Source organism: Phacochoerus africanus, chromosome 13 (genome assembly GCF_016906955.1).
Source record: "Phacochoerus africanus isolate WHEZ1 chromosome 13, ROS_Pafr_v1, whole genome shotgun sequence".
NCBI classification, from domain to species: Eukaryota; Metazoa; Chordata; class Mammalia; order Artiodactyla; family Suidae; genus Phacochoerus; species Phacochoerus africanus.
The window spans coordinates 61,098,184-61,113,325 of record NC_062556.1 but is presented as its reverse complement, the minus strand read 5'-3'; the positions used below and the strand labels follow the sequence as shown (position 1 = coordinate 61,113,325).

The 15,142-nt window shown below is 35.8% G+C and overlaps 1 protein-coding gene across 1 annotated transcript in view; it reads right to left on the bottom strand.

The window, feature by feature from the left end:
* GPC5 (glypican 5) overlaps nt 1-15,142 on the bottom strand; it is a 1,373,090-nt gene that overhangs the window by 905,020 nt on the left and 452,928 nt on the right. The window contains exon 6 of the mRNA XM_047756327.1: nt 13,285-13,405. Coding sequence (XP_047612283.1) covers nt 13,285-13,405 — 121 coding nt within the window. The remainder of the gene's footprint in view (nt 1-13,284; nt 13,406-15,142) is intronic.

Genomic DNA, 15,142 nt, shown 5'->3' with positions numbered 1-15,142 from the left:
AAGTTAGATTAGAAATCTTATATAAGACCTACAAAGTGAAATCCTTTATCTTTATACTGTGAGAATGTTTTATGACTAGTGGGTACAATCTTATTTTATTTTGGGTACCCACTATTTAAGAAATCTCCTGATCCATAATAGAGCCTCAGTGATATCTGTTGAATAAAGTAAAGAGATATGTTCAGACTCCCTTCCCCTACTTGCTCAGAAGCAGAGCATTTCATAAGTGCCATACACATTGTTTCTTATCGACATCCTTATTTAAATGATTGTGTGTACTCCGTGTATCTATCGCTATGTCAGCATCTAGTGGGTACTAAACCATTTTGTTCAGGGAATGAATGGGTGGAGGAATGAGTAAAACAGTGTGGGAATTTTAAAATTATAACCCCACTCTTGGGCATATATCTGGACAAAGCTTTCCTTAAAAAAGACACATGTACCCGCATTTCATTGCAGCTCTATTCACAATAGCCAAGACATGGAAACAACCCAAATGTCTATCAACAGATGATTGGATTAGGAAGATGTGGTATATATATACAATGGAATACTACTCAGCCATAAAAAAGAGCAAAATAATGCCATTTGCAGCAACATGGATGGAACTAGAGACTCTCATCTTCAGTGAAGTAAGTCAGAAAGAGAGAGACAAATTCCATATGATATCACTTATATCTGGAATCTAACATAAGGCACAATGAACCTGTCCATGGGAAAGAAAATCATGGACTTGGAGAATAGACTTGTGGTTGCCAAGGGGGAGAGGGAGGGAGTGGGCCGGTGGGGAGCTTGGGGTTAATAGATACAAACTATTGCCTTTGGAATGGATTAGCAATGAGATCCTACTGTGTAGCACTGGGAACTATGTCTAGTCACTTATGATGGAACATGATAATGTGAGAAAATAGAAGTGTACATGTATGTGTAACTGGGTCATCATGCTGTACAGTAGAAAAAATAATTGTACCGGGGAAATAACTATTAAAAACAAACAAACAAATAAATAAATAAATAAAATTATAATCCAAGATTGAAAGCCTATTATTTGTAGTTAGAATGATATTAAAAAGTTACTGCTAGTGTGATAATTAGGAAGATTCACTCTTCCGTGCCATTTAAATTTTACATATAGTGATAACTATACTCTTCATTCATCTGTTCAATAGATACATATTGAATATTTCTTATGTTTGCATGCTCTCTGTCAGACACAGTGAGAAAGTACAAGTATGGCCCATGACATAATGGAGATGGCAGTCGAAAGGCATTATAAGTAGCATTATACACATCGGTCCATTCCAAATGGATAATACCTTGGATGGTTTTCCTAATTACAAACCCAAGAAATGCACTTGTATGTTGATATGCAATATACTTTAAAACTAACAGAAAAAAGAGGTATTTTTAAGATTAGGTAAAAGGTGACGCTGCAATGAATGAGCACAGAAACATGAAAAATTCATTAGCCATGAGAATATTTATGAAACATTGAAAATCGGTTTTCTAACAAGGATATTGTGTCCTTGGACAACATACAATAATTTTGCTACTCAATATTCGTCACTGAAAAAACACAATATAGTCAAAACTGCTACTTAAATCATAACTGAAGTATACAAACTTTGATATATTTGAAGCATGTTTCACTTTTTTTAAATGGGAAATTATGAAATTTAAACTTTGTAACTATTTTAATGGGGGCAAATCAAACATTTTAAAAACTTTAGAATTAGATCTTCATTTCAAGATCTATTAAATGCCTAAAAACATTTATTTTCTAGAAATTTTAAACTTCTGATATGATTCTTTTACAAAAATCTTGAGAGAACTTTCTTATCATTAAATTAAAAAAGAAAATGCACAATAGGAAGTAACTAGGATATAGTGAATTTAGAGCTATCTTGGTTTGTTATACATATCTAATAAATTCAAATTACTCTTATAATTAAAAGCTGACAAGCTCATTTGCTTTTATAAGATAAAAAGAAAAGGAGCGTTAAAGGAAGTTAAATTAGATTTTACCATCTGTTTAATGAGTTTCAGGCTTAGTTTGATAATGTATTTCCAGATATAAAATTTCAAAATGATCATTTTCAGAAACAGTAACTGACCTGCCTTGTATAAAGGTATATAAACGCCCATTCAAACTCATTACTATAAAACTCATGATTTGTTTTATTTCTAATGAAACGGATTAAGTTTCTATCACATCAATGTGAAACACATAATAAGTGCAGAACTTATATTCATAGGACTTATCACATTTCTTAAGGTTATTATAATTCGCTTTTTAATTTTATCATAGAACTTTTACTTAGTTTAGTTTTTAATGAATCTTTATACAGTATTTATTCCACTTCTTCAATATCCTATGCCTAAGAAACTTTCCCATTGATCCCTCGTGACCATATTCTGCTCATAAGTCAGCCTACTTTCAAGGTGCATTAACTGCTTCAAAACTATAGGGGGCCATCTGGTTAAGTGCTGCTGAACTGCAAGAAATATATCCAGAAACTGTTCTGCTCTGACGAATTACACCTTCAAAGCACATTCATAAAATGACATTCAAGTGATTATAGAGTACATTTATTGAGTCTGCAAAGCATTATGGACTCGTAATACGCCTGCAGAAAGCTGAGAACATGCATGAGCCAGTCATTTGGCAAAGGAGTGCCACAGATCGTTAGATGAATTCTTTTCTGCCTGCCAAACTTGGGGTATTTGGAGTCAAGTTGGGACAGCTGCCAGGAGAGGACTGCTCATGGCCCAGAAAATTGTGAATAACAAGAAGAGGAAAGCTGGGCTGTTTGAAAAGCCTTAGGAACTCCTATAATCCGAGGTACCCAGAATACAATGGCGGTAGTAGAACCAGGAACTTGAATTAGTATCTAGAAAAAGCTGGAGGAGGGGCTCCTCTGGAACATTTAATCAGAGCAAACTATTGCCAAATCCAAACTGAAAAATTAGCCAAGTTTGTGAGATATGGATCGAAACACTAAAGTTGGAGAATAAGAAGACAAACTTTAGGGTCAGAAATAATGAAGAATTGCCGACTCACCAAGATATTTGAGTACAGAAAATGGCTACAGAGAAAGAGAGGCCATTGTGGAGATTATCTAATGCCCGGTTGCTTAATTCCTTGATTTTTCTTCTCTAAAGGAGTCCTCTCATCAGAGTGCCAAGAACATAAGCCTGCATATGTTCTTTGTCAAGGAGAGACTAAGACCTAATGGATGACTATGAGTTACAGAGAAAAAGAGATATGATTGTTCTTTTTTCCCAAGTAAAAGTAATAATAATTTTTTGTTAAGAGAATGGAAGATCTAGAAGTGAGAAGGATTCTGGGATTTTTAAAAGAACTGATACAATGAGGGGTGTGTATGTGGGAAGAGTAGATGTAAGGTTAGTATAAAAAAGGGAGGAATTATGGGAGTGCCCATCCGGCGCAGCTGAAAGGAATCCGACTGGTATCCATGAGGATGCTGGTTAGATCCCTGGCTATGCTCAGTAGGTGGGGGATCCCACTTTGCCATGAAATGTGGTGTAGGTCACAGATGTAGCACGGATCCCCGAGGTGCTGTGGCTGTGGCGCAGGCTGGCAGCCGTAGCTCCGATTCAACCCCTAGCCTGGCAACTAACATATGCCTCGGGGTGTAAAAAGCAAAAATAAAAAGGGGGGGGGGGAATTAGCTAATGAGGCTTGAGATATAGACCAGATTAAGCAGCACCACTTAAAACATGATGCAGAGTTTGTCTTTAATTTTTAAAATTCTATCTATTTATCAAAGTAATAAATGCATTTAGTACAAAAAAAAAAAAAGACTAGTGCCAAAAGGTCTGTTAAAAAAAAAAGCATTTCTACACCCAAAGCACTTCATACATACACTGTTTCCTGCTCCTGGGAGCAGTAATAATCACTCTCACTGACTGTACTAGCATTAACCTTACATGTCTACACCTTTATTAAATAGTCAATTTTTCTGTTTCTTACTATCATCTTGACAATATGTATTGATTTTTTGTCACACCAACGCATCCCACTTTTCTTTTCTCCATCCAATTAATTTAATTGTAGCCACGTTTTGATTACAGTAATAGCTGTGTCATGTTTATTCACGTCAGGGCAATAGTGTACTATGATTATATATTTATGTAAAGCTTTTTGCTTTCCTATAATCTATGATTGCTATCTATCAAGTAACATAGTTTGCCCTGTATCGAATTTTTTTCCTTAAAAACAAGGAAAAAAGTCTATCAAATGCTTTTTTTTTCATACATTGCAACACACGAAGTTAGTAACTTTCTTTTTTTTTGGACTTGCAAAATTCCCTCCCACAGTCATCCTTGCCCATGTATTCAATGTAGTGTTTCCTGGACCCAATATCCGCTCATTTCTTAATTATTTTTTGCCAAACATTTTACATAGAAGATATACAAAATATGAATTTGTATATTCTTACTTATTTGAAAGTCTTTTTAATCTATCCTCATACTTGATTGTTATTTTAGCTAGGTAGAGAATTTCAGGTCAAAAATAAGTGATGCCATGGGTGTGGCCCTAAAAAGCAACAACAACCACCACAACAACAACAAAAAATAAGTGGCCTTATAACTTTAAGGTATTGCTTTTCCATTTTCTTCTAGTATTCCTGTTGATAAGAAACTACAAATCTGATCCTCATTCTTTGTAGGCATTCGTATGTATTTTGATTAGTTTCTTTCACTGGAAGATTTTATATGTTCTCTTCAATACTTATAATTTTCATAATTATTGTTGTGTGTGTCTGCGTTCATTTATTGTAATGTTCACTTGGTGGGCTCAATCTGGAGTCATGACCCTTCATTTCTGAAAAAAATATTTTATTTATATGCTAAATTCCTTCTATTAGTTTGATTCTTTCCTCTGAAATCCTTATTACAAAGATTCCCTAAAGGAAAATTCTAACAATCCATCATTTTACTTTCTATCTCTTTCTCTTTTGTGTGTGTTATTATAAGTACTATTTACAGAATATTTCTTTGACTTTATATTTAAAAGTTTTCTCTTGAATTTTAAATGTTTTATATATTTTTAATTTTTGGAATTTCTGTCTTATTCTTTTATTGATCTTTTAGAAGCAATACATTAAAATGAATCTATTCTCTCATATTTGGGAGGATATTCATATAGCTTTTGTCTATTTTTTTTCTTCATACTTGTCTATATTTTCTCTTTGTTTTATGCTTATATATTTAATTTTTTAAAGATTTTACTTTGATGCACAGTAATCCTTGATTGAACACTGATATTGGGTAGAAGCTACCTGGAAAATATTGAATGGCATAAGGTCTAATAGAGGATTTCACCACCATTTGATTAGATGATAAATTCACTTCTCAGTGAGTGTAAACTCAGTACGGAATTATTTGCTGTAGAATTGATCAGTTTCTTCAAAGAAGAGTCCTCTAATTTTCTACATGAGTAGCTTGTACCTTCAGGCTAGTGTTCTAAAAACAGGAAGGGCATGATGTGACTTTTCACTCAGTTCTTCTATTTCCTACCTTATGGTTCATTCTGTTCTGCATTCTAGCTTGAGCTATGAGCCAGGAACCTTCCTATTATAATCCCCTCTCCTCTACAGAAAATACACTTCCAGACATCAAGGGAGAAAGGGGAGGTGAGTTATTTCCACTTTTTGGATATTATGTATAATGCTGTTATCATATTCATGCACAAGTTTTGGGGTAGACATGTCTTTTTTTTTTTCTTTTTTCTTTTCTTCTTGGATACACACCTAGCAGTGGAATTTCTGGGTCGTATGGTAACTCTATGTCTAGCCTTTTGCATAAACGACTATTTTTCAAAGTAGTTGCACAATATTACATTCCACCAGTAATGTTTGAAGGCTCCACTTTCTCCACATTCTACAATATGTGTCATTATCTTTGATATATACCAAAATTATTTTGAGGCTTAAAAATGTTAAGTAAGGTGACTACAGACATACAGCTAGTGACTCAAGAGCTGGAATTTAGTCATATGTCTTGTTTTAACTAAAAGTCATGCTTATTAGCACCTTGAGATATTGTGGCAATTTAAAAAAAATTTGACTTAGCTAAACTAAAAAGGTTTTGTAAGTTAGCAAATGGAAAGTTATGCCCACTAATTGCAAAAACCATTATTTTCCTTACTTATAAATGAGAATTGTTTATAATATAATGCTCTACAAATCTGATTTCAGTAAGAGATGGCTACAACCTGGGACCTCATTTTGTGAAATAAGCCATCTTTCACATTATTTTTATTTATTTATTTTTTCACATTATTTTCAGACGAAAAGATGAAAGATTTTTAGACTTTAAATGGCCGTTTGTTCTAAACACTTTAATAAAGAGTATGAAAGTTTTAGTGCCCCATATTCCTTCAATATGTTTGACAAATAGAAAACCTGGTAGATAAATGGCTCAAATCTTAATGGGTGATGATAATGTGGCGGCATCAGATAAATGCAAAGTCAGATTATGTTTTTACCCAACATAAACCACTATATACCCTTTAAAAAGTAAAAATAAATAAATAATCAGTGGCCAATCCAAATACCATTACTTCAAAAGGAGTTTTTAAACTTTCATTTCTGTTTGACTGTACACTAATTGAAATGGTTGGTTTTATGCTGACAATTGATTTTTTTAATGAAACAGCCGATAGTGAAGTCAGTGCATTATATACCACACACTTCCATTGACTTTACTCGGACCAAACTAATTGCTAAATTAGATGACCATTCGAAGTTATTGAGTGCATTTCAAATACTTTCTTCTGAACCAGAAATTAAATGGGCTTTGGTCACTACTGCATTGCTAATTCAAAATCAAAAAGTGACTATCTTTCTGGAATATAAATATAGTAAACCTGGGGATATGACGCTGGTGTGTAGTGTGGATCGGGGGAAGGAGTCAGGGTGCTGTGGTGATTTCCTGAGCAAGGAAAAGATTTGGTAGAAGTGGAAGAAGTTCAGAGTCAGTTGATACCCCATGGCCAAATAGTTTGTAATTAAGAATTGACCAACTGGGAGTTCCTGTCATGGTGCAGCAGAAATGAATCTGACTAGGAACTATGAGGTTGCAGGTTCGATCCTTGGCCTCATTCAGTGGGTTAAGGATCCGGTGTTGGGTGTTGCCGTGAGCTGTGGTGTAGGTTGCAGACGCAGCTCAGATCTGGAGTTGCTGTGGCTCTGGCGTGGGCCACCAGCAACAGCTCCAATTGGACCCCTAGCCTGGGAACCTCCATATGCCGCAGGTGTGGCCCTCAAAAGACAAAAAAAAAAAAAAAAGAATTGACCAACTGGTTCTTCATCATAGTTGTAAGCTATAAACAATAGGTTACTAAAATGTGTTTTATAGGCGGTGATTTAATGAAAAAGGTTTGGACAGTTTTCAGAATTCAGAAATTTTGAGATACTAATACTTTTTTAAAATCCTGTCTTTTTTTTTTGTATTTATGAACATGAACCTTATAACCTTCCATTGAAATTTCAATTAGCATCTCATTTTAGTCTGTCATGGCTCTAAAGTTTCTGTTTATCATATTGGTATCCTAAGAACAGAATGAGATAAAAGAAAAGAGGCAATCTAGCATAGTTTTTTCCCTATATAAAATAAGAAAGTCTCCCATCTCTGCTTGAAGCCAGTCGTTAGTGATTACTGAAATACATATTATGTACATATTTTATGGTTTTAAGCAAATTGTTATGATTATTGCTTTTTCTCACATTTAAAAATCAAATTTGTTTTATAAATGAAGGCATTTTTTGAAGAAGTTTTCTTCTCTCTATAAAAATGAATATTTGCTAGAAACCAATATCTTACATGCATTGGAATTGTTTGAAGAAATAAAATGTAACTTAAATCTACTGCTTTTAACAATACTAACATTTATTGGGTTTGCAATAAAAGGATTATAGAAAATTGCTGTGATATTACTTTTTATTACTTTCATGTTGAAAACAGGTAAAATAATTCCTAAGCAGTGGGTCATTACCATCCACAACTAACAGTGCTCAGCAGTTAGAATTGACTGCTGACACCATTTTCTTCGAAAAATGGTAGATGCTATTTAATGCTTACAGATAAATGGCTGCATAACTGTGACTTTTTTTGCTGACAACTTGGCCCTAAACAAACTTAGTCAATATGAACAAGAAGTTTCAAAATAAATTCGCTAGGACAGAAGACCTGAATAAAAATGTTCATGCATTTCCTCTGTCAGATGTATTAAGAGGAATCTAGTGCTGTTTCTAATCTATGATCAATGGGCAATTCAGGATGATGCAAACGTCCATGAAAGTTCATGTTAACCTATTAAAATTCCTTCCTTTAGACAATTCCTCACTGGAAGGCTAAGAGCTACACTGTATTTATCACAGGTAGTTTTCAAATGAACAAGGAATGTCTTCCTTAAACACAGGTTTTGGAAGATAGGAAGCTGCTAGAAAATACCTATCAGGGTTCGTATGGTGGCTTGTCTAGAGAAAGACACCAGAATCAGAGATGGAGGAGAGTTGGAAAGGCCTTCTCTCTTTTCCCTCAAGAATGCTGTTCCCAATTCAGAAGGATTTGCAGAGGCAGTGAAGGGACTTTGAAATACCTGAGATATTCCCTGAGGACCAACCTATAATCCATAGTTATCCATTTATTTTTATTTTCATTTTATTAATTTTCTTTTTTTTAATTTTTAGGGTCACACCTATAGCATATGGAAGTTCCTGGGCTAGGGGGCACATGGGAGCTGCAGCTGCAGGCTACAGCCACAGGAACAAAGGATCTGAGGCATACTTCATGGCTATGATAGAGCCTTAAGGTGAGGAAATTGAACCTGCATCCTCACAGACACTATATTGGGTTCTTAATCCACTGAACCACAGTGGGAACTCCCACATAGTTATTCATTTCTAAATTTTCCTGGCATTTTTTTTTCTTGGCAGGACATAAATATTGGGCCCAGAATTCCTTTTCTCAATTAATGATCTCATGAGCCTAGTGATCATCCTTACTTTCATTCTCTTGCCCCAATTTCCAGTCCATCAATTCCTCATAACTCCACACGCTGTCTTTTTCCAAATCTATCCACTTCTTGTATTATCCGCTCTTCTTCTTCTTCTTTCAATCATCATGATTTTCTGCCTGGGTTATTTTCCTTTTCTACTCTTGCTCCCCAGGGTTTATTTTCCACAGTAAAGCCAAAATTATCTTTATAAACCATTAATTAAATTGCATCATCCTCTATGTAAAGCCTTTAAATGGTTTCCTTTTCCACTTAGGATAAAATTGAAACTCCATAGCAGATTCCCCTTAATCCAGTTCGTGTTTTTCTCTCTCCTGTACTCATTCTGCTCCATGGTTTCCTGTTTGTTCTCTGAATACAATAAACCTATTCCTGCTGCAGGTCTTTGAAAGTATTGTATTCCTCTGCCTCAAACACAATTCTCCCTGATTTTCCCATGATTCCTTCTTCCTTACCTATGATTCATTCTCATGCAGTATCAACCCCGGAGGCATCTGCCCTGGAGTGGCCTCCACCAGCACTCTCATCTTGAGTGCTTTTCTCTACCTGTTTTGTTTCTTGATCTGTTCACATTTGCCAGCTCCAGGGAAATGTATTTTCCATTTTCTTAGAATATAAATCCCATGAGAGGAGGACTGTATGCTCACTCATTTAACCTCAATGCCTTGTGCAGAATATGACCCATAGTGGGAATTCAGTAAGTATTAATTGCATATTGTGAATAAATTAGTTTTAAGACATTAAAAAAGAAGCATTTGCAAGTAAAATCCCCACCCACATGTTTAGAGACTCGAATTGCAGAGGTTACAGGGTAGAGAACAAGGTGTGTTCCATGGCCGGCCAAGGAGAAATGTGTTTGGTGGCTAATACATGGAGACGATCTTTGCTGATAAAGACGGCTGGCTTATTCTCCTATTCTTAGATGTGACAAAAAGGACAAGAGGAACATTTGTGTATCCCTATGATGAGAGACGGCATTTTTATAGTATACTAACAAATGCATTTAATATCCATTCCAATAAAAAATAAACTACCAAACACAAATGTGATCATCTAAATCTACAGATCAGATTCTGAAATATGTTCCTGCTTCTACTTCCTCCCTTGCTCCATACTTCCTCTCAAATTAATAAATTCTCACTTACAGAAGACATTTTTCTGAACTTTTCCAGACCTGACACCGTGGTAGGTCCTTTTAAACCATCTCTTGATATTAGATCACGACAGCCACCCCTGTCAGGATACACACCTATTACCAGCAGTCAGAAGGCTGGCAAAATCAAAAATTTCTCTTCATCTCCAGGAGAGCTGTCTTAGGAAAGAACATGTTCTAAGACATTAAAGGTGAATATTTTAGCAACACCGGTACAAAATGTGACTTTCTGCTATCTTCTATAAAAATCTAAATTTCAATCATATCATCCTGGTAGACTTTAAAAAGAGAGACCTCAAAGGTAGCATTTTATTTGATATTCTCTTGTAACTCTAGAATGAAACTTAAGCATGAATAATTGGAGATCTGCACACTAATATGAAGATGAAAGAGTGGGACTTGATTTAACACAGGTGCTAAAAAAAAGTGGAATTATTTGCTTCTGCCACCTTGAAATGGATACGGCTTTGAAACCTATGAAGCGAGAAGGAACAGATGTTATGCTGAATGGGCAAGATGCTGGTGATGCCCTCCTTCCTCCGAATTTTTAATATACTCTATATTTTGAGTATCGATTTAATTTTTAAATGTGTTTTCTTAGGTCGGTGTACTCTTTTTTATATAGCAGCTCCATCCTTACTACCTCCAACAGAGGTTTCCATCTGTTTTTATCATATATATATATATATATACACACCATTAAAACAGTTTGAACACACACCCACTCAACACATATATTCATATATTTCCAAACTATATGCATGTGTTATTGCACTGTTACATATTTTATACACCTCCCCATGACCAAAATAAATAAATGAATAAACAAAAATGAAAGAATGTGACAGAATAAATATACACTGAAGTTCTGTATTTCCTTCCTGTCCTCCAGGGGATCAGCTTGTGCATTCCCCGGAGAAATGCTACCCCACTTTGGGGACCACTAAGATTTTCCTAAGTTTCAATGTAAGGAATCAATTTATATTAAAGCTCTTTGATTTTGTGGTCAGTTGTGCACTAGAGCTTTTGAATAATCCAGAGCTACATACCGTATTATAGCCCATGACGCTGTGTGGTGCCACCTAGCCCAAGGCAATTGTTCCTCTAGCAGCAGAGAATATGGTCAGCTGCCGATGACAGAGAGGTGGTGACGCAGCTGAGTTAACATCCTCCACCTCCACCCCAGCAACCCTCATCCAATCACTGGTCAATGTGGGCAATAAAGAGTCATCTCCTTGTTTCACATCAGGACAACCTGAGAGAGGCCTCCTACCTCCAGGGTTCCTACAGAGTTCAGGTGAGGCTTCAGTTAGAGCTACAGTTCAATTGCTCCTTCCTCCAGCCTTTTACCAATCACAAGCACACCCTGTCGGAAATCTCCTGCACATACACCTCTGTTCCAAAGTCTCTTTCCTGAGGAACCTCAACAAAGACATATATATCAGCATGTACTTAGACATTGAGTTTGTGCGTCAAGTTCCTAATGGATTGTTTATTGAGCCACTGGAAATTTAAGAATTAAAGTAATATCCTAACTTTTCCGGAATGCTCATTAGGGTCTCACTGAGTTGAGATTAATTTCACCTGAAGGTCTTCTTAGTATGGGGAAGCAAGTTTCCAAAAATTTGGCAGGAAGAGTGACTGCCCTCCTTGCGAGGGTCGAGTGACAGTCACTGATGGGCTTAATGTCATTGCTTCTGAGGACAGCTGGCTTTCTCTGTGATGACTTCAGCCATTCTGCCCCAGGCTCTGTTCCAAGCTTCTGTTGCTCACTCTGATCCCTCCTGTGCAGTCACCTTAGCTTCTGACCCAACCTCAAGCAATGCATTTCCAAGAAATGTCTGAGCACTTGGCCCACTAGCAGCATCAGGCACATATTTACATTTCTTTGGGGGTATCTCTTTGAGGGAATTGGTTTAACTCACCAGAGGCTGTGAGGATTACATCACTAGTAATTATGGCACCACTTTTCTCTTATACTTTTCTCAATGGAACTCATTTTGGATTTTGCGCCCCCCCCCCCCCCGCCGCCCCAGACCCCAGGGTAAGAGCTCTGTTTTCCCAGTGTACCAGACATAGAATAAGAAAAGTAGCCATTCCTGCCTCCTGGAACAGAGAAATCTATGGTATTGGACATAAGCCCCATATCCTGCTTATATATCCTTTGCTCAAGATGTGGAAACTCTCATGATAACAGAATCCTAAGAACTGGACCCACCTAAACTTGTTTTGCAGAATAATTATGAGAAGCATACTGATGACTCTAGAATAATATCAAGAAAAGCTCAGCACTATGTTTAGGTATAGTTTCCGACATAGAATACTAAAAATTAAGTATCAACTATCCATGAAAAGTTTTTCTTAGAAAAAACAAAAATATGTATAAAAGACTAATAGCTTAAAAAATAGGACTTCTTATCCCAAATCCCAATAAATGCAGATGGGAGGGTGATTTTTACAATGTGTAACATATTTGGCTTTAATTAATCAAATAGTTTGATGAAATATCCCTTTGACAGAAACCTTCATGTTTCATACGTCATGTATTAAATACAGTATATACTCAAGTAATATTATTAAAGACAAAACAGAAGTATTTCATAAATAATCATTAGGTAACACGTAAAATAAACACAAGAAATGCATATGATTAATATGTGACTTAACTTCTCTTGAAAATGCAGCCAAATGAGACATCATAGCAAGGCTCAGAGAATTGCCTGGAAGGTGCATTTGGCACCTTCCACACGCTTCTGTGTTTTTTTTAATGTTCACGATAGTTCCCATGTCTAAGGCTTATTCATAGGGGATGAAGCTCATCCTGAGATTCTCACTATTTATCAAAATCCTGAGGTTATGGTCCCTTTTCTAAATACCTTATCATCCATTAAAATATTGTTGCACATTGACTGTACACGAAAATAACTCAACCAAATATATCCAAAACTCTAGATTCAAATAATTTATTCCAATACTCAATTTTAGGTAAGATTATCAGATAGGATTAACAGGCTCACATACAATGGAAAGTCATCAGTTACTATTTCCTACTGAGTATACCAACAGATAGAGCTTTTCCACTTACCTGGATAACATGTTTCAGTTTATCAATAATCTGATTTATCACAGGATCAATTCCTTTGACTTTGACTTCAGGATTTCCAGACTGGGCTTTGATTCCATTTCCAACCACACGTTGAGTATAGCTAACAAAGTGAAAAGTGAAAGATATCTGACTTAATAACCTGGCCATAGTAACATCTAGCACAACTATTTGAACAGATTTGAGTTCAGAATTTCATACCTTTAACAGTATACAACAGTGTTTGTTTCTTTGTTTGTCTGGAACAGAACCTGACAGAGTTGCAACATTTTTTTTCCTGGTAAAACACTTAGCATGCCGATATAGACTATTCTATTGTTATTCTCTCAAAGGCTGCAACCAAAAATTGTGTTTATAATACCACTTACCTATATTCTAGAAAAAGCTAATGCATATCCCACTTTGTTACCGCTTCTTGCTAAATTACACATATGTCTGAATCCATATTATCTGGGTCAATGTATTTCATTTCAAACAGTATATAGATGAATCATAGTAATGTATTTTTACACATTGGGCTACAAAATAAGTGTGTATATATATATATATATGTCACATAATATCAAGTTAGTACACATATTTAGATTAACTGGTCACAAAGATGTAGTAAGTGCCTCCAGTTATATTCCAGTCCTATACTACGTGACTGTGCTTATAAGGAGGTGGAAGAGTCAATTCCTGTCCTCACAATGCTCACTGTATACCTGGGAATATAATATATCAATTAACTTGTTCACTCATGCATTCATTCATTACATTTTATTATATTTAAAAGTTCTTATTCGATTCCAGCAATGTCGCCATCCTTATTTTCCTGACAGTGTGGTGTAGCATAAAGACAAGTGGCCAAAGCACAACACTAGGAATGAAGATGTTTGGCTTGCCACAGGGATGGCTGGAAGGAATGGTACACGCCACGTGAGAGGAAAAGAGGAGGGAATAACACAAATGGTAAACACTGAGCTTACAGCAAAGTTCATTTGGATGAAGACACCTGTGGAAAAACTAAAGGTGTTGCAGTTTGACTTAACCCTTGAAGTATCAAGGTAAGAATAGGTCTTGGGTGATGAGGTTAACGTAGCTCAAGGGCAAAAGGTAACAGCTCAGGAGGGGAAATGGCAAAGGCATGTGGGTAACACACACGGAAGAATAACTAGACTTGTATTTACAGAGAGAACAACTGGGGTGAAAGTAAGAGATGGGAGGCCATTCCCTGGAATTCCATCCCGTCTGTCTAAGACTCTCCTTTGAGTAATATGTTTGCTTAAAGTATGATAATAAAGTGACCTCAGAGAGTTTTAATGAAACATTTTCACATTATTTTTAATGTAATATTCCATCTCTGTAGTTCAGCAGAATATCACAATTCTCCATGTGCATCCTCTGAATTTTCTAAGGCAACAAAAACTCTTTGAAAAGATAAAAGGAGTTTCTCATACTGAGAATATGGCCAAACAAAAGGAGTTTCAAGGAATATCAGGTTATACCCAAGGTTATGCTCACCCAATAAACAATTTTAAAAAGTAGATCAAGACGTCCATTGTGGTGCCGTAGGTTAAGGATGCAGCATTGTTACTGCAATGGTTCTGGTCGCTGCTGTGGCCCAGATTCAGTTCCTGGCCCAGGAATTTTCACATGTTGCAGGGCGGCAAAAAAAAGTAGACCAAACAATTGCTAACTAGGTCCTTCCAATGATAATAAATAATGCAACTCTTTGATACTGATAATCAATTGAACATGACAAGAATAATGATATTAATAAGTCATTTTATTTTTAAAACAAATTTGAACCCATTCCTTTATGCAGAAATAGAGTAGTTTAGAGTTAGGTATTCCAATT